The following is a 20,375-nucleotide window of genomic DNA, read 5'->3' as shown; positions in this document are numbered from 1 at the left end:
AATATTGTTTAGGTGAAAGAAAAGCAAAATCATGATGTTTATCAATATCATTTAAGTGACTATTCATTCATTATTCATTTTTCCTCAATTGAATAGATTTTTCTCATCAAACGAATTAATTTTCTTTTCTTTTATTTAATGCATCACAATTCAATCTACATGTAGTGTATGTTTTCTTCGTTTTAATTTCACGTTCCTCGTGCTTTGTACTAGAAATGTTGCAATACGTTTACTTTTGTGCTGTAGGTGAAATCTGAAAAGGTTACATCTTTTTCTGTTGCTGAAAGGCGAAGTCATAAGTTGATTCTAATATTTCATCTTACATTTTTATAGATTATATATTCTTATACTGCTAGAAAATCTTCGAACAATTCCATATCAGGAAGCGCAACCGTTTAAATTCGTCATATTGAGAGTGCTTGAACGTTACTGCTTTTTCATATGGGCAAAGTACATAACATTCATTTGATAAAATGGATAAAATAGATGTAAATCCTTTAATGTTATGTGTTTTGCACTTTATTTTTAACTGATACACTTGCTGATACACATAACTTGAGTGGGTTTGTAATTATATCGGGATCATGTGATTTTTAATGATATCTATATGATTACTTTTTTCAGTGTGTGATTCGTATCGAAGAAAATGACAGAATTTCTCTACTTTTCATCAATAATAGTTTCGAATCGGTTTGAAAGTTAACATGGTTGTAAAAATTTGACAAATTTAATCATTTTAAAATATTTTGTGTTTGTGTTGATGTGTTACTGTTCTTCGTGCTTGTCAGTCTATTTGTAATCATTTTTCGTGTTTGAGAAGTACTGCAACATTGCATACTTCGATATAATTCTAGGTCTAGAAAAAAACTATTGATTGGTAATTTTTCAGATATTCATGAAATTTTCAACTTATTCAATATTGTATATTGCAGCATATGATGGAAGTCTTTCAAACTGATAGTTATTACATTTTTGTGCGAAAAGAAAAAAGTTTATGGTGGAATCGATTGACATCGGAATATGAGGTCAAGTCTGGTAAGGTTTTCTCCTATTTTTTGTGTGATGTTATGGCTAAGACCAGGGTCTGGTCCATCTCTCCAAAGTTTTCTCCTTTATGTTCTGATTATTTGCTAATTGCATGAACGTATTCAAATCTTTTAACTATAAACTTAGTGTAAATGCTAAACATCCTGTGAATATTTTTTTCAATCTTCGTAGGCTGGGATCTTTCATCAGTAGATGATATTGAATGTATCGGCATTACTCACGGAATTGTCGGAACAATATGTCTACAAGGAGTTCTCGATCCACATTTAATTATAATCAAAGAGGCAGTTCCGGTGGGAGTGTTATATGCACCACATTTGGTGTACAAAATCAAAAGCATTTGCATATTGGGTGCAGAAGATCCAGATACGATACTTCTCAATTGTACGAAGCACAATACTAATAGTATTAAAACAATGCCTAATACAGACCCGGTTCATGCAGGATCAGTTTCGGTTAATCCGTCCAGGAATCGTTTGTTCGAAAGTTCTGCATTGGTTAACAAAACATGGGGTGCTGTAAAAAGTGCTGGAAGTACAATAAAAAATACTACGGAAAAAGCGGCAGCTATTGCTTCGAGTCAAGTTAAGTCTACAGTCGGGATGGTGGTTAAAGGTCCAGTTCAAATAGAAAAGCGCGTCATGGACGAGTTACACCGCATTTTCGATGACAGTGATAGTTTCTACTACAGTTTAGACTGTGATATTACAAACAATCTACAACGACGTTCGGAAGCATCAGATGATCGATTTTATTGGAATCGTAACATGTTGAAAGATGTTATCCGGCTTAATGACAATGATTGGGTATTGCCTATCATACAAGGCTATGTGCAAGTTGAGCAGTGCGTTGTTGGCAATGAATGCTTTACATTAGCACTTGTTTCGCGGCGGTCAAGATATCGAGCAGGTACTCGGTACAAACGACGCGGTTGCGATGAGGCTGGCAATTGTGCAAACTACGTCGAAACAGAGCAAGTACTGTCACTGCGTCAGCATCAAATTTCATTCACGCAAGTGCGTGGATCCGTCCCAGTTTACTGGAGCCAACCGGGGTACAAGTATCGACCACCACCAAGATTAGACCGAGGTTCGTATTTCGATGTAATGTCAGACAACTTATTCTAATAATATCATCCATTCACAGATGAGAACGAAACTCATTTGGCATTCGAAAAACATTTCGAGCAAGAAATCAAAATTTACAAATCAATTTGTGTAATAAACCTAGTGGAGCAAACTGGCAAAGAGAAGGTCATAGGAGATGCGTATGCCAATCACATTCTTCGATTCAATTCTGAAAAACTTATCTATGTTACTTTTGATTTTCATGAGTATTGGTAAGTTTGCATAATTACAAGATTTTAGCAAATACTTGAGTCTTTTAAGGTTCCTCCTTGGCTCATCAGTGCGTCAGAAGTTTATGTTGAACTATTAATGTTATTTTCAAAATACAATGATTTGTGATGGATCGTTAATAGTTTCAATTAAATTTTTGACATGAACACGTCTTATTTTACTATGGGGGGCCTTTTCAAAATTTACCCAGTACAAGAGTGGGTAGAACTTAATCGTGAATATCTATTATTGTAGCGCAACACCATATTTTTTGCACCATATCATTGGAAATATGCTCAGCAATTTATGATAAAATTTTCAGTAGTATGAAATAACCGCACATTGCTCAACGCTTAAGTTTTCGAAAATGTTTTGTTTCAACGTGCATCGCAGAAAAAAAAAACTAGTGACACGTTGGCCTTTTCCGTGCTTTGGAGACGGTTTTGATGTGGAGATTCATTCCCACGTTTCCTATTGAGTTATCTACCTGAAGAAGAAAATTTGATCCTTTTTCATACGGGTTTATGTACCATGAATGTATTTTTATTTTCCTAATATGTTTTGTTAATCACACATACAAAATGATCATACTGATTTTGTAGTAATATTTCTATGATCATAATCGCCCAGATTCTTACATAAATTTTATGAACCCTTTCGCCCTTTCTCGCCGATCGTTCTAATACTCGAAATTATTGGTACCCTTGGATTACCGTTATGCGGGTATGAAAAGCCTAAAATTTGCTCTATTTCACTACAGTGTCTCTTCGTTGAACAAAAACAACTTTCGCGTAGAGTCAAAGTTATCACATATTGATTTATAGTGTTTATACTAATAGTAATAATCGATTTCATATAATTACCTTTTTATCATTCTAATGCGCTAGTCGTGGAATGCGTTTCGAGAATGTGTCGTCTTTAATTGAAGCGCTAGCACCAGAGGCAGGGTCAATGGGTTTTCATTGGAGGGATCATAATGGACCCATATGCAATCAGAAGAGCGTGTTTCGAGTAAACTGTATGGATTGTCTGGACCGGACCAACGTTGTACAGACTGCTATCGGTAAAGCAGTGCTCGAGTCACAGTTGGTAAAATTAGGACTAGCGCCACCATATTCTCAACTCCCAGACCAACTAAAAGGTCCCTTTATGACACTATGGGCAAATAATGGAGATGTGATCAGTAGGCAATATGCCGGAACTAACGCGTTGAAGGTTAGTATTTGTTAGAGTGCATAAAGTTGATTTTTTTCCCGTGACACTTGAATTTCAGGGTGATTATACGCGAACTGGTGAGCGTAAAATTAGTGGCATTATGAAAGATGGAATGAATTCGGCGAACCGGTATGTACTTTTTATTAATATATTTAAGAGGACTAACTCTGGAGGATTAGTTATTTAAATTGGTATCCAGATCAGTCAGATTTGTCCCAGATTGCTCTTTTCATCATTCAACTTGGTTGCTAGTTTTGAAGACTTCAACCATTAAAGCTGTAATAATCCACTGCAGCAACATCATTTTTGGAAGGAAGTTACTACCATTTTTTTAAATTTTCTATACCAAATACACGATTGATTTTGAATGGATGCGTAGAGTGTACATGTTGTGTAACGCAGTTTCTTCTTTTTTATCTATGAATTTTCTTGCTTGAATTACTTCCAATTTTTCCTGGCAACATTGCTGTAATGAATAAGACAGAATAAATTTAATCCTTCACTGAAATGAAAATCTTATTTATATTCATTAGATTTGTCATATGAATCATATGCAGAATATAATTCATAGAAATTATATGGAAACTTATAATCTTTATTTAATGTGTACGTCAAATCTAAATGGACGTTATCATAATGAAAGTTATAAAAATATCCCATATAATTTATATGGAAATCCGATGGAAGTCGTGAATCGTACTGCTTGAAGCTGAAGAAATAGTTGTGTCTCCGATATTCATCAACTGCTCCAGACCATTTTTTTTTGTCAGGAAGTTCCGCATATCAATGTAATTTTAAATCGCTGACACGACAGCTCATCCAACTTCGTTCAAGGATATGCGTTAACGGACCATGAAATATATATCTGGTACATTTCATTACTCTATCTGTCTAGTAAGATTCATTTTTATTTTCAGTCTCGGGATCTCACTTCTTTTTCGCAAATATCATGAGGTGCTCCCTTACCGAACGGAATACTAGTAAAGCTTGAATCCTCAAAAAAAGTAGTAGTTGGCGATTATCTGCTATTCGTATGAGCTCTATTGAAAGTTATATATATATATATATATATATATATATATATATATATATATATATATATATATATATATATATATATATATATATATATATATAATTTTTTTTTAAAACTAGTCATATGGTATATATGAACCTATCTAAATAAAATCGATGTGAATATTATATGCGCTTCATAAATTGTTCCCATGTATGTTGTGCGGATATCTAGTTATGGTTATAAGACGCGCCAATTAATTTGACTCAGACTGGAAATTTCATTCGTTATATGGAAATCCTGTAAAAATAACGTTAAGAAGAGTTTTATGTTTCATAAGATTATCTCATATATTTGACATGATGTTGAACACATCTTGTAACTATTATTGGAAATGCTAATAGTGCAAAATCATTAGAATATCATATGTGAAAAAGAAAATTTAGCTCAGTGTTGTGAAGAACGGACGTTAAGTTCGCAGTCCCAGTACTGAGCTATAGAATTATACATTTTGGTCCTTCGAACCAGATTTGGACGGTTCTCGCGATCGGTCGATTTTGAAAGTAGTGAAAATCGGTACCGCGTATTTAAGTTGGCCCAAAGCCGAACCAGTAAAGAAGGTGCGGAGCTCGAGGCTACGCCACCAGTTAAGGCAGTGTGCCCGTGGCACAAACAAATAAGGACGCCATTTTGTAAAACTGCTACGAGAGAGTGCGAATAAATGAAGACACCGTCTTGAAGGGAGCGGAGCATCGGAATAATCGCTATTGAAATCTTAAAGTCGAAAGTATAAAAAGTGTGTGAATGTCCGATACAGAAACACCACATCGAAGCGTGGAGGAGTTTACTTTAGTTTAGGAATATATTAGACGCATTAACGGGTGAAAAAAGTGCCACCATAAACAACCAAGTGCTTTAAATTGCGGACCAGAAAACTGCGAAAAAGAAGAAGGAAGAATGGTTTGCAATGGAACGAAACCTGGAAGTGTTGTACGATCGGCGTGATATGTTGGTGGATAAATTGCTACGGATGAACGAATCGATACGACAAGAAAATGTGAGCACGCATCTGCTCCAATTGCACTTGGAGACGTTCAGGTATCAGGTATCAGAATAAATTGGCTCATAACGGCACGTTCCCCATATTATCGGGGATTTGTGCCTTGCCGTGACTTTTCATCATTTACCTGAATGATGGTGGGAAATAGAAGAGGATGGAAAATAAAGGAACGGGAGGAATACGGAATGAAACACGCACACAACATAAATGTGTACAGAAACCAGTCGCAACTTACGAGACGTAGAAACCGCTTGCGAGAGTTATTAGAGCTCTTTTCCACATTGGGTTAAAAACCCAAGAATATCTCTGAGTTTCAGTTGCTTGAACATAGGTTCGTCAATGTAAAAGCAACCAAAAACCCGATACCGTAGTTGAGATACTGCAGGGCAGTTACATATTAGGTGATATGAAGTTCCGTAATCGGATTCACAGAGATCACATGAAAATGATTCAGCAAGATGTATGGTAGCCATGTGATAATTAAGTTTACAGTGGCCAGTCAGAGCCCTCACCAGAATACCACAATGGCGCTTCGAGAAATGTAAAAGATTCTTCGAAACTCCAGGGCATGGATTTTCCAAGAACACTTTTGTTTGACGACAAGTCTCAGAACTTCGCCAGTAGTTTGCATGCTCAGACGAAGCCCAAGACAGAGTTTTTTGTTTTATCCAGCATTTGGAAATTGGTAGTGCTGGTTCAGGACCTACAAGGTCGTTTTCTGCTCCCACTCTGGCCAGTTCATCCGCCCATTCATTTCCAATTATGTTGGAATGACCAGGTACCCAGACTAGATTTACAGCATTGAAAATGCTGAGTTCTTCGATCTGAGTACGGCAATCGATTACAAGTTTTGAACGTGAGTCACCCGAGCTAAGCGCTTTAATTGCAGCCTGACTGTCGGAGCAAAAATCTATTATTTTACCAGATATGCCTTGCCGGAGGGTACACTGTACTCCACACATGATTGCAAAGATCTCAGCCTGGAAAACGGTGCAATATCTACCAAGTGAGTACGATTGCTCCAACCCCAATTCACGACAGTAAACACCCGCACCAGCTCGACCCTCCATCAGTGAACCATCAGTGTAACAGACTACGTGCTCTTGCTGTAGTGTTTCCATAAATCCAGACAGCCACTCCTGTCTAGATGGAATTTTTATTTGAAAAGTTCTATACGGGAAACTACACGTGAGTGTTAAGTCGCTAGGGGCAAGAAAAACATCATCCCATGCAACCAATTGGGAACACAGACGTGTATGACCTATTACTGAATTTATTGATTTATCCTTCCATAGACCGGTAGCTTGAAGTCTATAGGCACAAGCGAGTGTTTCTTGCTTTAGATGCACATGAAGTGGTCTTATATTGAGAAGAGCTTCCAGAGCAGCGGTCGGAGTCGTTGTAAAAGCTGCAGTCATTGCCATGAGCGCCACTCTTTGCAAATGATTGAGCTTCGACTGAATTGTAACTACTTGCCCTCTCTGCCACCATACGAGGCATCCATATGCCAGTATTGGACGTATAATTGTAGTATAAATCCAATAGATATATTTCGGTTTCAAACCCCACGTTTTACCAAAAGTGCGTCTACATTGGCCAAAGGCCATGCATGCTCTTTTGATTCTAGACTCAATGTGAGCAGTCCAGTTAAGTTTGGAATCCAGGATTACTCCAACGTAATTGACCTGGTCGGTACACAACAGCACGCTCCCAAAAAACTGCAAAGGACGGGCCCCAGTTGTTGTTCGCTTCTTTGTGAAAAGAACCATTGAGGTTTTGTTTGGATTTACCGACAATCCAACCTGTTGACACCATTGTTCCACAACCCTTAAAGCCTGTTGCATCAGATCAAATAGCGTTGCAATTTGTATTAGATAATCATCTGCGAATCCGTACGTCGGAAACCCAAGTTCATTGAGTTTTTGCAGTAGACCATCAGCAACAAGGTTCCAGAGTAATGGTGACAAGACACCTCCTTGTGGACAGCCTCGAACACTCAACTTCCTCATCTCTGCCTGTCTTAATGATGAGCAGAGGATGCGATTGCTAAGCGCTGCGCTTATCCAGCCTGAGATACTTGATGATACTCCATGTCTGCTCATCGCTTGCACAATGGATTGGAAAGATACATTGTCAAAAGCACCTTCTATATCTAGAAAAGTTCCCAAGCTGGATTGTTTGAGCGAAAAGGCTTTTTTGATATTATATACAACATCGTGAAGTAGTGTGATCGTGGATTTTCCACGTTGATAAGCATGTTGTTTAGTATGAAGCGGTCGTTCAATTAGGCACTTATCTCTGATGTGATGATCGACAATTCGTTCCAAGGATTTTAAGCAAAAAGAGCTTAAGCTAATGGGTCTAAAGCTCTTGGCTTCCTCGTAACTCTGACGTCCGCCTTTTGGAATAAATTTGATGATTATTTCTCGCCATGCTTTCGGGATGTACCCAAGAGCAAGGCTGTTAAGTAGAATCTTTCTCAGGACATGTTTCGTAATATCAAAACCTTTCTGCAATAGAATAGGATAGACGCCATCTTTTCCAGGTGATTTGTATGGTGCAAAACTGTCAATTGCCCACTTTATCGATTCAAAAGTGATCAGCGATCTTGCTATTGCCCACGAATCAAGATTGTCTGTGCACGGTTCGTGAGCATTTAGAAAATCAGGATCAACAACCTTGCTACCTGGAAAGTGTGTCTCGAAGAGACAGTTAAGAACGTCCTCTTCGTTTGAAACCAGTTCACCATCCATGTTTTTTAGACAGTTAGCCTGGAAAACTTTTGATTTCGAGAGTATCTTGTTTAGCCTGCTCGTTTCATTTAGACTAGAGATATTTTTGCAAAGATTTTTCCACCCAGTTCGTTCGGCAGATCTAAGGCATTTTTTATACGCAGTTCGAGCAGTTTTAAAAGCTCTCGAGTTGTCATGCCCACGCCGGTTCCAAGCTCTTCGCATGTCCTTTTTCAGTTTCTCAAGCTCAGCCCTCCACCATGGAGTACCCCTTGTAGTTTTTACGGATCTGGGCGGACAAGCCTCTTCATATGATGACACTATGAATGAGTTCAAAGTGTTTACAGCCAAGTCCAAATCGTCGTGACATTCGATGGTGGGAAAATAGCCATGAAATTTTGTTGCCAAAGTTTCAGTATAAAGATCCCAATCGGTAGATTTCGGGTTCCGATATGTTGTGACAGTTAAGGTAACACCTAAGTGATCAAAAAATATAAATTTGTGGTCTGAGAGCGAAGGTTCAGTTTCATCTGACACCTTCCAGTTTCCCAGTTCGTGCTGAACTTCTTCAGAACAAAGTGTTATATCCAAGACCTCTTCCCTATCCATGAAATATATATCTGGTACATTTCATTACTCTATCTGTCTAGTAAGATTCATTTTTATTTTCAGTCTCGGGATCTCACTTCTTTTTCGCAAATATCATGAGGTGCTCCCTTACCGAACGGAATACTAGTAAAGCTTGAATCCTCAAAAAAAAGTAGTAGTTGGCGATTATGCTGCTATTGAAAGTTATATATATATATATATATATATATATATATATATATATATATATATATATATATATATATATATATATATATATATATATATATATATATATATATATAATTTTTTTTAAAACTAGTCATATGGTATATATGAACCTATCTAAATAAAATCGATGTGAATATTATATGCGCTTCATAAATTGTTCCCATGTATGTTGTGCGGATATCTAGTTATGGTTATAAGACGCGCCAATTAATTTGACTTAGACTGGAAATTTCATTCGTTATATGGAAATCCTGTAAAAATAACGTTAAGAAGAGTTTTATGTTTCATAAGATTATCTCATATATTTGACATGATGTTGAACACATCTTGTAACTATTATTGGAAATGCTAATAGTGCAAAATCATTAGAATATCATATGTGAAAAAGAAAATTTAGCTCAGTGTTGTGAAGAACGGACGTTAAGTTCGCAGTCCCAGTACTGAGCTATAGAATTATACATTTTGGTCCTTCGAACCGGATTTGGACGGTTCTCGCGATCGGTCGATTTTGAAAGTAGTGAAAATCGGTACCGCGTATTTAAGTTGGCCCAAAGCCGAACCAGTAAAGAAGGTGCGGAGCTCGAGGCTACGCCACCAGTTAAGGCAGTGTGCCCGTGGCACAAACAAATAAGGACGCCATTTTGTAAAACTGCTACGAGAGAGTGCGAATAAATGAAGACACCGTCTTGAAGGGAGCGGAGCATCGGAATAATCGCTATTGAAATCTTAACGTCGAAAGTATAAAAAGTGTGTGAATGTCCGATACAGAAACACCACATCGAAGCGTGGAGGAGTTTACTTTAGTTTAGGAATATATTAGACGCATTAACGGGTGAAAAAAGTGCCACCATAAACAACCAAGTGCTTTAAATTGCGGACCAGAAAACTGCGAAAAAGAAGAAGGAAGAATGGTTTGCAATGGAACGAAACCTGGAAGTGTTGTACGATCGGCGTGATATGTTGGTGGATAAATTGCTACGGATGAACGAATCGATACGACAAGAAAATGTGAGCACGCATCTGCTCCAATTGCACTTGGAGACGTTACAACGGTGTGTTCTCGATTATGAACAAACGTATGCGGGATATTGCTATGTTATTGCCAAAGGAGGAAAGAGCTGAGTTACGCAAAAACTATGCATCGTTTGAGGAATTACATAGTCAGCTCTATGTTTGCTTAAAAACGAAAATCAGTCATACCCTGTCGGCAGGTAGTCCGAATCATGTAGCTATGCAGCAGCAGCCGGTGTACGTGAATGCGCAAACACCACAGTTACATGCACATTTGATGGAAATCCAGAGAACTGGTATGCTTTCAAAAGTTTATTTACAAGCATTATGGCGAGATATGCTCATGAAACTCCGGCAATGAAAATCTTACATCTGCGAAATTCATTGCTCGGTGAAGCAAAGATAAAATTGATCAGGAAGTCGTAAATAGCAATGACTACAATATGGCCTGGAAGATTCTAACTGATGCATACGAAGACCGTCGGTTAATCATGGATATGCATATCGACGCTATTCTCAACATTCCTAAAGTTAGCAAAGATAGTCGCGGAATCTCGATTTCGAATTTAGTTGAAGTCAGTGTTAAGCACATCGACGCATTAAAAAATCATGGATACCCGGTGGATGAGCTGTCAGAGCTAATCATCGTAAATGTATTGTATAAAAAATTGGATAGAGACACTCAAGAACAGTGGGAGTTATGGCTTGGAACCGGTAACATGCCTGTTTTTATGGAATTTATGGATTTTCTAAGGGAGAAGTGACGAGTTTTGATTCGAACGACTCGTTTCCAGCAGCAATCGTCACAGCAATGCAGCGTACCCTATAAGCAACGACAAACTGTTAACCAGAAGCAACCAACACAAAGTGGATCAAGATCATTCGTTCAAACTACGAAAGAAATTTGCCCGTGCTGCAAGGAAGATCGCTGTATATATAAATGTGCTAAATTTCATGAACTTAGTGTTGAAGAACGTAAAACTGTTATTTCGAAGAAGAATTTATGCTATAATTGCTTGAAAGCCAAACATCGAGTGGCAAACTGTCCGTCTGATCAAGGATGCAAGATCCGAGGATGCGGTAAGAAGCACCATTCAATGCTTCATTCGAGCAACGTACATCAGAATTCTGATGAGCCAGAAAAACTAGATTCTTCAAAACCAGCGGAACTGGTAGCTGCCAACTAAAAAAGTGAGTCGGAGCCGAAGGCCACAACGTTGTGTGATAGTATAACCGGCAGAAAGCGGCAAGTACTCTTATCCACCGCCGAGCTGTTCCTGGTGGAAGGAGATGGAATGACAATAAAATCACGTGCATTATTAGATTCGGGATCTAATAGCAATATAATAACGGAAAAATTAGCAACCAAGCTAAAGTTGCAATTGCTAACCGTCGATCTACCCATCAGCGGTCTGAATGATATGCAGACACGAGTTAAGTAATCAATTCTCCTCGTTCATTTTAGACTTCCTGGTCGTATCGAAGGTGACATCGAACCTTCCAGTCACAGAAGTGGACTACCGATCATGGTCCCTTCCTTCTGAGCTCCTGCTTGCCGATCCATCATTCAACGTGCCGGGTGAAATTGACGTAATAATAGGAAACGAAATCTTTTTCGATCTCATAAAGCATGGCCGCCGGAAATTAGGCAACGATGCAACACTGACAGAAACGGATACTACGCATACTAACAGTTCGGCTGAAAAGTTCGTATCGTTTAATAGAAACACACATTTTTTTGCTAAAATTCGTTTTTATTATTCAACATAATTGCCATCAGAGGCGATACAGCGATTATAGCGATCTTCCAACTTTTCGATACCATTTTTGTAGTACGATTTGTCCTTTGCCTCAAAATAGGCCTCAGTTTCAGCGATTACCTCTTCATTGCTTCTAAATTTTTTACCAGCGAGCATTCTCTTGAGGTCTGAGAATAGGAAAAAGTCACTGGGGGCCAAATCTGGAGAATACGGTGGATGAGGGAGCAATTCGAAGCCCAATTCGTTCAATTTCAGCATGGTTTTCATCGACTTGTGACACGGTGCATTGTCTTGATGAAACAAAACTTTTTTCTTCAAATGAGGCCGTTTTTTGAAATTTCGTCCTTCAAACGCTCTAATAACGCTATATAATAGTCACTGTTGATGGTTTGTACCTTTTCAAGGTAGTCGATGAAAATTATACCATGCGAATCCCAAAATACAGACGCCATAACCTTACCGGCCGATTGTTGAGTCTTTCCACGCTTTGGGTTCGGTTCATCGCTGACTGTCGATTGGACTCCGGGGTGAAGTGATGGAGCCATGTTTCGTCCATTGTTATACATCGACGAAATAAATCGGTTTTATTTCGATATAACAGCTCCAAACACTGCTCAGAATCATCATTCATTCATTGTTGTTTTTGATCGATTGTGAGCTCACGCGGCACCCATTTTGCACAAACCTTTCTCATATCCAAATATTCGTGAATAATGTGTCCAACACGTTCCTTTGATATCTTTAGGGTGTCAGCTATCTCGATCAACTTCACTTTACGTTCATTGAAAATCATTTTGTGGATTTTTTTCACGTTTTCATCGGTAACAGCCTCTTTTGGACGTCTACTGCGTTCATCGTCTTCGGTGCTCATATGACTAGTACGAAATTTTGCAAACCACTTACGATTTGTTGCTTCGCCCGGTGCAGAGTCTGGATAACACTCATCAAGCCATTTTTTGGTATCGGCGGCACTTTTTTTCATCAAAAAGTAGTGTTTCATCAACACGCGAAATTCCTTTTTTTCCATATTTTTCACAATAACAAAAGTAGCTTCACTCAAAATGCAATATCTCACAAACTAATAATCAGATAGCTGTCAAATTTATACACGTATCTTTTGAAGGTTGGTACTAACTGAAAATGGTATGGATTTAATTCTAGTGGCGCCCTCTCATAGAAACGATACGAACTTTTCAGCCGATCTGTTAGAGAAAGAGATGGAAGATACACCGTTCGATTACCTTTTCATGAATCTAAACCTAAGCTGGGTGATTCGTACGAAACAGCAAGCAAGCGCCTAGATAGACTACTAATTGCATTGGCTAAGAATCCTTCCAAACGCGAACAGTACTTTCAGTTCATGGCTGAATATATATCGTTTTGTCACATGGAGGAAGTCAGCGACGGTAGCAAAAACGGATATTTCATTCCCCATCACGCAGTGTACAAAGCAACAAGTTCCACTACGAAAACTCGCGTGGTGTTTGATGTCTCGGCAAGCTCAAGCACAGGAGTGTCATTAAACGATATCGTAATGGTTGGACCGACAGTCCAGAGTGATTTGCAGTCTATCATTTTACGTTTCTGTTCCCACCCTATTGTCCTAACGGCAGATATATCAAAAATGTTCCGCCAGATTTGGATTCATACAGATGTTCACAAGTTTCAGAAAATATTGTGGGTGGATGGTAATGGAGACCGCAAGGTGTATGAGTTAAAGACGGTAACCTACGGAGTAGCCAGCTCTCCTCATCATTGGTACAGTTGGCGACAGACGGGCAAGGATTATCCGCTTGCCGAACAAGTGATTAGAAACGATAGTTATATCGACGACTTTCTAACAGGAGGAAAAAATGCTGATGTGGTAACCATCTAGAATGAGTTGTCAGCGCTACTGAAACGTGGTGGTTTCAGTGCTCATAAGTTTTGCTCTAATGACCAGACTGTATTAAGTGGAATTTCAACGGAGTTGCAAGAGACGTTCGTAAGTTTTGAACACACAGGAATAAATAACACTATTCGAACACTTGGCTTGATTTGGAATGAACGGCTTGATTTGGAATGAAAGAATGAACGAGCTATAGTTATTTTTTTCGAGAACGGTAGTTCCTCAGTTCAAAGTCGAGGGATCTTGTTTTTTTGTTTTTTGAGCTCGCTCAACCTTTTTTCAAGAACAATACTAATAAGAAAGTTTCGTTACGAAACCTCAGTTCTACTTCGAGGGACCTTTATTTCCTCGCTTAAGCTTACAAAAGTAAGTTCTCGTTTAGTCTTTGAACAAACAATGCAGAATCATTGCATGGCTAGTACTGACACTAAGAATCCTTCCAGGTCGGGGCTCGAACATACGACAACTGGCTTGTAAGACCAGCGTCCTATGCATTGAACCGCTAACCCGGGACATTTGAACAAACAAACCAACTATGAATAGAACGAACGAACGGCTCTGGAGAACTAGTTCTTTCAACAGAACTCTGCATCACTGAACGGTTCTTTGAAATGTACTGTTTTGCCCATCTCTACCCGTGATGATTTTTGCACGTTTTTTGTTCTACCAGTTAACGAAGAAATCTCAACTACTAAACGCAAGGTGCTATCTGACATCGGTCGTCTGTTCGATCCTCTCGATTTTCTTGGACCGATTATCACAACAGCCAAGTTAATTATGCAGGATATCTGGCGTCTTAGTTTCTAGAGGTGCTTTCCCTGAGGATTTATTCAACAACGAGCTGTGGTGGAATAGTTCACCGAAGTTACAATAACCGATACCAAGGGCAGATGAATCTGAAATTATAAGAGATTTACCAGAAATGAAACCAGTCAAAACGCTAACAGTCGTAAAGGGCAGTTCGATAATCTTAAACCGATTAAGCTATTACCGTAATTTGCAGAGAGCTTGGGTATACGTACTAAGGTTCATTGACCATGTCATTCGTAAAAAGCGTAACATTAGTGTTATTAATGCTTTAGAGATGACCAACGCTGAAAGGGCAATATTCGTGATAGTTCAAAGAGAAGTGTTCAACGATTTGTTAAGGGAACTACGAGCAAGTTCAACAAGGCGCCATTGTCTATTGAATCTGGCACCGTTTATTGGAAAAGATGGACTAATACGCTTAGGTGGACGATTGAAGTATTCAGCGATTCCGTATGATGGAAAGCATCAAAAACTGCTTCCGGAGCGACACCATGTCACGGAGACATTGATTCGACGACTTCATGAAGAGCACTACCACGTTGGTCAAGGAGGCTTGTTAGCGATCGTACGCGAACGTTACTGGCCACTGCAAGCTAAATCAGTTATCAGGAAAATTAATTCCAGATGTCTAAAGTGTGCCAAGCACCAACCCATTATTTGCACCCAGTTTATGGGTAACCTTCCGGCATCTCGTGTGAATCCTTCAGCGGTGTTTTTTAAGGTTGGGATCGATTATGCTGGTCCGTTTCTGTTGAAACCTGAAATGCGAAGTACGAAATCATTCAAGGCTTACGTAGTCGTCTTTGTGTGCATGGCGGTAAAGGCGATTCATTTTGAATTAGTTTCATCTGATAATTTCATCGCTGCACTACAACGTTTCGCAAGCCGACGTGGTATTCCTTCTGATGTCCGACAATGCAACGTGTTTTGTTGGAGCAAATCACCAGCTTGCTGCGTTGAACAATTTGTTTAAGGACCAGCACCATATAGAGAGGATGGATGAATTTTGTGCTGTGAAGGGTATCACTTGGGGGGGGGTGAATGAATGGATGCGTAGAGTGTACATGTTGTGTAACGCAGTTTCTTGATATAATTTTTATCTATGAATTTTCTTGCTTGAATTACTTCTAATTTTTCCTGGCAACATTGCTGTAATGAATAAGACAGAATAAATTTAACCCTTGTGAAGAACGGACGCTAAGTTGTTTTTTCACTCTCGAGAAAACCGCAGTTCCAGTACTGAGTTATAGAATTATACAGATTTAAATTTCCTCGAAACCTAGCTGATTTGAAATAAATGGCTGATATCTTACAACCGATTGGTCCTTCCAATTGGTTGGTGGGTTTGACGGTATTGCAAACATCATCATATACAATCAACTTGATAAAGATATGCGTTACATCTTTAAACTCTATAATTGAATCAAATGAATAAGATATGGAACGACTTCAATATAATGTTGATTGCATTACGCTCCAACATCCGGGGTTCGAGAGGCCGGTAGGGCTTAACTGAGCTCTTTTTTATGTTTTATTTTCATACTGGAGTGGAGTGGAGTGAACGTATCCCAATTGGGTTTCACACGATGTCAACAAATGAACAAGAAATGGAGTTCATCTTTGACGTTTATTGGTGGTTTGTGTACCATGGAATAATGCGGAATGAGATAGAATATTGTAGAATAGAATGAAATAACAATAACTTAACCTATGAGCAAACCACTGATAGCTGCCAAACGATGTTCATACAGTTTTTATTGTGAGAATGTGTCGTTTGGGACCTGATGGGTGAGATGATGTGTGAGTGAAATGTAAGAGTAAGTGCATGCAAGAACGGTAATAAAAGCCAACGTTTCAGCTCAGGACGAACGATCCACCAATAGAAGAGATAGAAATTGGGTAACGGTACCCCCATTAATCTCAAATCCATTAGTCATTTCATATACGAAAACCATTAGTTATAGTGAGATCTGTTATCGCTGTTTGATAGATTAACTTCAAGAGTAACATAAAATTTGGAGCATTTTGCTTCGCTAAAACAGCAGGATTGAACCATTTCCGAACTACTTCTATGCGCTATTGCTTGTTACAGTCGAGGCAAAGATTTTTTATTCGATTTTATCATAGTTCATTTATTGAAATTCGAGTAATCGGTTAAATAACATGGTGACTCTACTAATGACATGACTATTGGCAAACTAATTTTAGTTAGAATCTATTAGAATAGAAATAGTAACTCAATGTTGTGATACTTGCTTGTGAAATACATGTAGATATGTAAGCATGTGTGTATGCGTGTGTACCTTTGTGTATGTATGTGTTTTGTGTGTACAATATACATTATACCGTTCCCTCGGGTGCGTTGTGTCAAATTGGTCGTGATACATTTCGATTATGAGTCAGTGTACATCAGATGTTAAAAAGTACCTGAGCGGATGGTAACACTGTCAAGGATCAACCGAAGATAACGAAATGTGAACATGCTGCTGTAATACTAATAATTTATTACATATACTAGCTGACCCGTCGAACTTCGTCTCGCCCAAAAATTATTTGTTCGAATTTATGTTTTCGGAGAGCAGAACTGTCAAACGACTAAGTGGTTAACGTTTCTCTCCAATATTTTGCTGAATAATTAACCTACAATCAATCGAATTCGACACACATTCGCTTTAGTCCAAATATGTGAAAATGTGGAAAACTTCTGTTAAGTAAAAATAGAGCATGTTCATTTGCCTAACCGACTTTCATCCTTTGATTCAATGCACTGACCGGAGATCCCTCTCTAATGGCTTCAACATAATGGATATAAAGTGCCACGTTTTCCGTTCCAGATGTGACTCTTACTTCAGATAATCGATAAAAAAGCTCACTAACCATAATGTTGTATTGATAAACTTAGCACAATGTTGAAGAATTTCTAGAGTTGTTCATTCGGTAGAGCAGGATATATTTACAATTTGTATTTAGCCCAAGTAACCAAAAGTTCGTAAAAAAAGATTTGTCTTAAACAGCATACAAAGCATTCTGAACAGTCCGTTTTTAAGGAATTACTCACACTTGAACGTTCACCCGACGCAACAGAACAAACTTTGAAGCAGTTTCTTGTACAGCTTTTAAGCAGCGAGAAAGTTTTCTCAGAACTTATTCTGTATGTTCAAGTTGCAACAGTCTCAATCCATTATGATAATCATCTTGAACTATCAACTAATCATTGATATCTAATTGCCACTTATTCTGTGCGGTTAGTCTAATCTAAATCATTAGAAAGCAGAATGCAAGGAACATCTCTCTGATTCATTCAACATTTTCCTGAAATGTTAAGCTCGAGCCCGCGATGACTAATACTCTTCATTTGATTCCATTGAACACAATTCATCAACTTGTAAATGATATCAGAAGTTTTACTCCTGCCTACAGCGGTTTTCTAGAACCGTAATTCCGTCATTGAGTCATATGGCAAGCAATAATTTTTTGATACCCAATTTAGCACGTGGCTCGACATGAATAACTCGTAGCGCGCCAAGCGATTTTTTCAAAGATCTAGTATTCTTTTCTTCGACGGTCAAACACTTATGCAACTCGTTGCGCGCCAAACATCAATCGTAGATCTAGCAATCATTGACGACTTTTTCAGTGGAAAATTCCATTGTCCATACAAAATAATTTTATTGTTTTTTCCCACTTTTCCGGTAAGTTTTCCTAATTTTTTTGATGTACGAACCCGGTGGGGATAAAAACTAATCAAATAAAAAAAATCATCTCAATCCGTCCACCCGTTCTTACGTGATGCGATTACAAAGAATGATCTCTGCATTATATATATATATATATATATATATATATATATATATATATATATATATATATATATATATATATATATATATATATATATATATATATATATATATATATATATATATATATATATATATATATATATATATATATATATATATATATATATATATATATATATATAGAAATACTAACATAATATTGAAAAATATTAAAAATAAAAAAAATAGTGTTCTTATTTAAATAAAAACGCATGTCCTCAGTTCTTATCCTTCAAACAATCATGAGCGGCCTTACAAAGATGTCATTAAAAAAAACTCTAATCCTTTGTGTCCTCTTTTTTTCTTTTTTTTTCTGGGAATGGATGACAGAGCATGAATAAGAAATTAGGAATAAGGAATAAGAAATTCAAGAATAGCAAAACCAATATAAAAATATGATTAATGTGGAACTGAAAATTAGAAAATAATTTGATTAACACTATCTAAGACACGAAATGGAAGATTGAACACCACTGCATACAACTGACTTTTCCATTTAAGGAACCAAAATAATATGCCAGCAAAAGTACGGAGTGGAAATAAAGTAGAATGACAACAAAAGACACTTACGAAACACAGTTGAATAGAACCACCGGAATTAAGATAAAACAATACTATGACCAAAGGTAGGAAAACCAACATAAATTAGTATTAAAAACTTTTGGGTAACAATATGATTTCCTCATATTGAAAGAGGTGTTTATATGACGCGCATGCGCTAATTCGACCTGATACAATTTAACAGGGAGGGTATACATTTTGGACAGGGCTGTAAAGCTGATCTGAACCGTTTCCTCACCAAAATGTAATATAAGGAAACTATAAGGACATCTTTCAACCGATTGGTGAATCGACGCCTTCCTCATTAACAATTACAATAGAAATAATTGCATGTAAGAACACCAAATCTCCAAACAATTTGAATATTAAAACAGTTAGCCTTTGACAAGTTGGGGTCTAACAATTATGATAATTTGCAAATATTTTACAGTTTTTTCAACCATATTATTTACCTACGCGATTTTGTCAATAACATTAGCATGTTGGAAAAATTGTGAACCTTATTGTCATGGAGACAATAAGAGAAGGGCATAAACACCAACCTACTAATTATGCAAATAGCCCTATAGAGACGTATTGAGCAGTCCAGCAATCACTTATAGGTTCTTGCGTTCGAGCTTGCATACAATGGTGGTTTTGAACGAATTTTCACTTGTATCTTTGTAATAAACCAACGTCCAACGGAAGTCTTCCGTTAGTCCAATACGTTGGACTGTAGGTCCAATGAATTCGGGACTACCGACTTTCTAATGCATATTGACTGGGATGAAATTCTCGACAATGATGATGTCAACGCTGCTGTACAAACGTTCTCTAACGTCATGAGCTATGCGATTGACTTTTGGCATTAAAAATGCCTTACTCTTCACTATATGGGGCCGGGTGTCAATTAAAAGTTTCAAAAATAGTCGCGTAACTTTTTTGTGTCATAATTTTGAACGTTAATAACTCGGTCATTTATTGATGGATTGTTATAATTTAACAACCAATCGATTCGGAAACTTTTAACTTAAACATGTATGACGACGTCGTTTCAGTTTCCCATTGAAAAAATGGTTAGAATCGACCTATGTTTTCATCCACCAATCCCAGTTGTACAAAATGACGTCAACTTCTTGTTAGGCATAGGAGGCTTTGCGTCATGCATAAAAAACACTGCATCGTTATGCGTAGTATGAAGAGAAATCTATAAATATATGCTGCAAAATATTTCTTTGTCTAGTCGATGCTTGACTGTGTATGAAACAAGTAGCCTGTCCAGTGAGCTGATGACTGGAT

General features: G+C 37.8%; 1 protein-coding gene across 3 annotated transcripts in view; it reads left to right on the top strand.

Moving 5' to 3' along the window:
- Nucleotides 1–657: 657 nt before the first annotated feature.
- LOC131440733 (phosphatidylinositide phosphatase SAC2) overlaps nucleotides 658–20,375 on the top strand; it is a 42,912-nt gene continuing 23,194 nt past the window's right edge. Inside the window, exons 1-6 of one of the 3 annotated variants that reach the window (XM_058612264.1) lie at nucleotides 658–877; nucleotides 933–1,035; nucleotides 1,219–2,136; nucleotides 2,194–2,386; nucleotides 3,272–3,599; nucleotides 3,658–3,728. In XM_058612264.1, the coding sequence (XP_058468247.1) occupies nucleotides 936–1,035; nucleotides 1,219–2,136; nucleotides 2,194–2,386; nucleotides 3,272–3,599; nucleotides 3,658–3,728 (1,610 nt within the window). In that variant the 5' untranslated portion in view covers nucleotides 658–877; nucleotides 933–935. The remainder of the gene's footprint in view (nucleotides 878–932; nucleotides 1,036–1,218; nucleotides 2,137–2,193; nucleotides 2,387–3,271; nucleotides 3,600–3,657; nucleotides 3,729–20,375) is intronic. The other 2 variants (XM_058612262.1, XM_058612263.1) reach the window with 2 other exon arrangements.

The sequence above is a fragment of the Malaya genurostris genome, chromosome 1 (assembly GCF_030247185.1).
Source record: "Malaya genurostris strain Urasoe2022 chromosome 1, Malgen_1.1, whole genome shotgun sequence".
Taxonomy (NCBI): domain Eukaryota; kingdom Metazoa; phylum Arthropoda; class Insecta; order Diptera; family Culicidae; genus Malaya; species Malaya genurostris.
The sequence above is the reverse complement of the archived record's forward strand: the minus strand, read 5'-3'. Positions and strand labels throughout refer to the sequence as shown.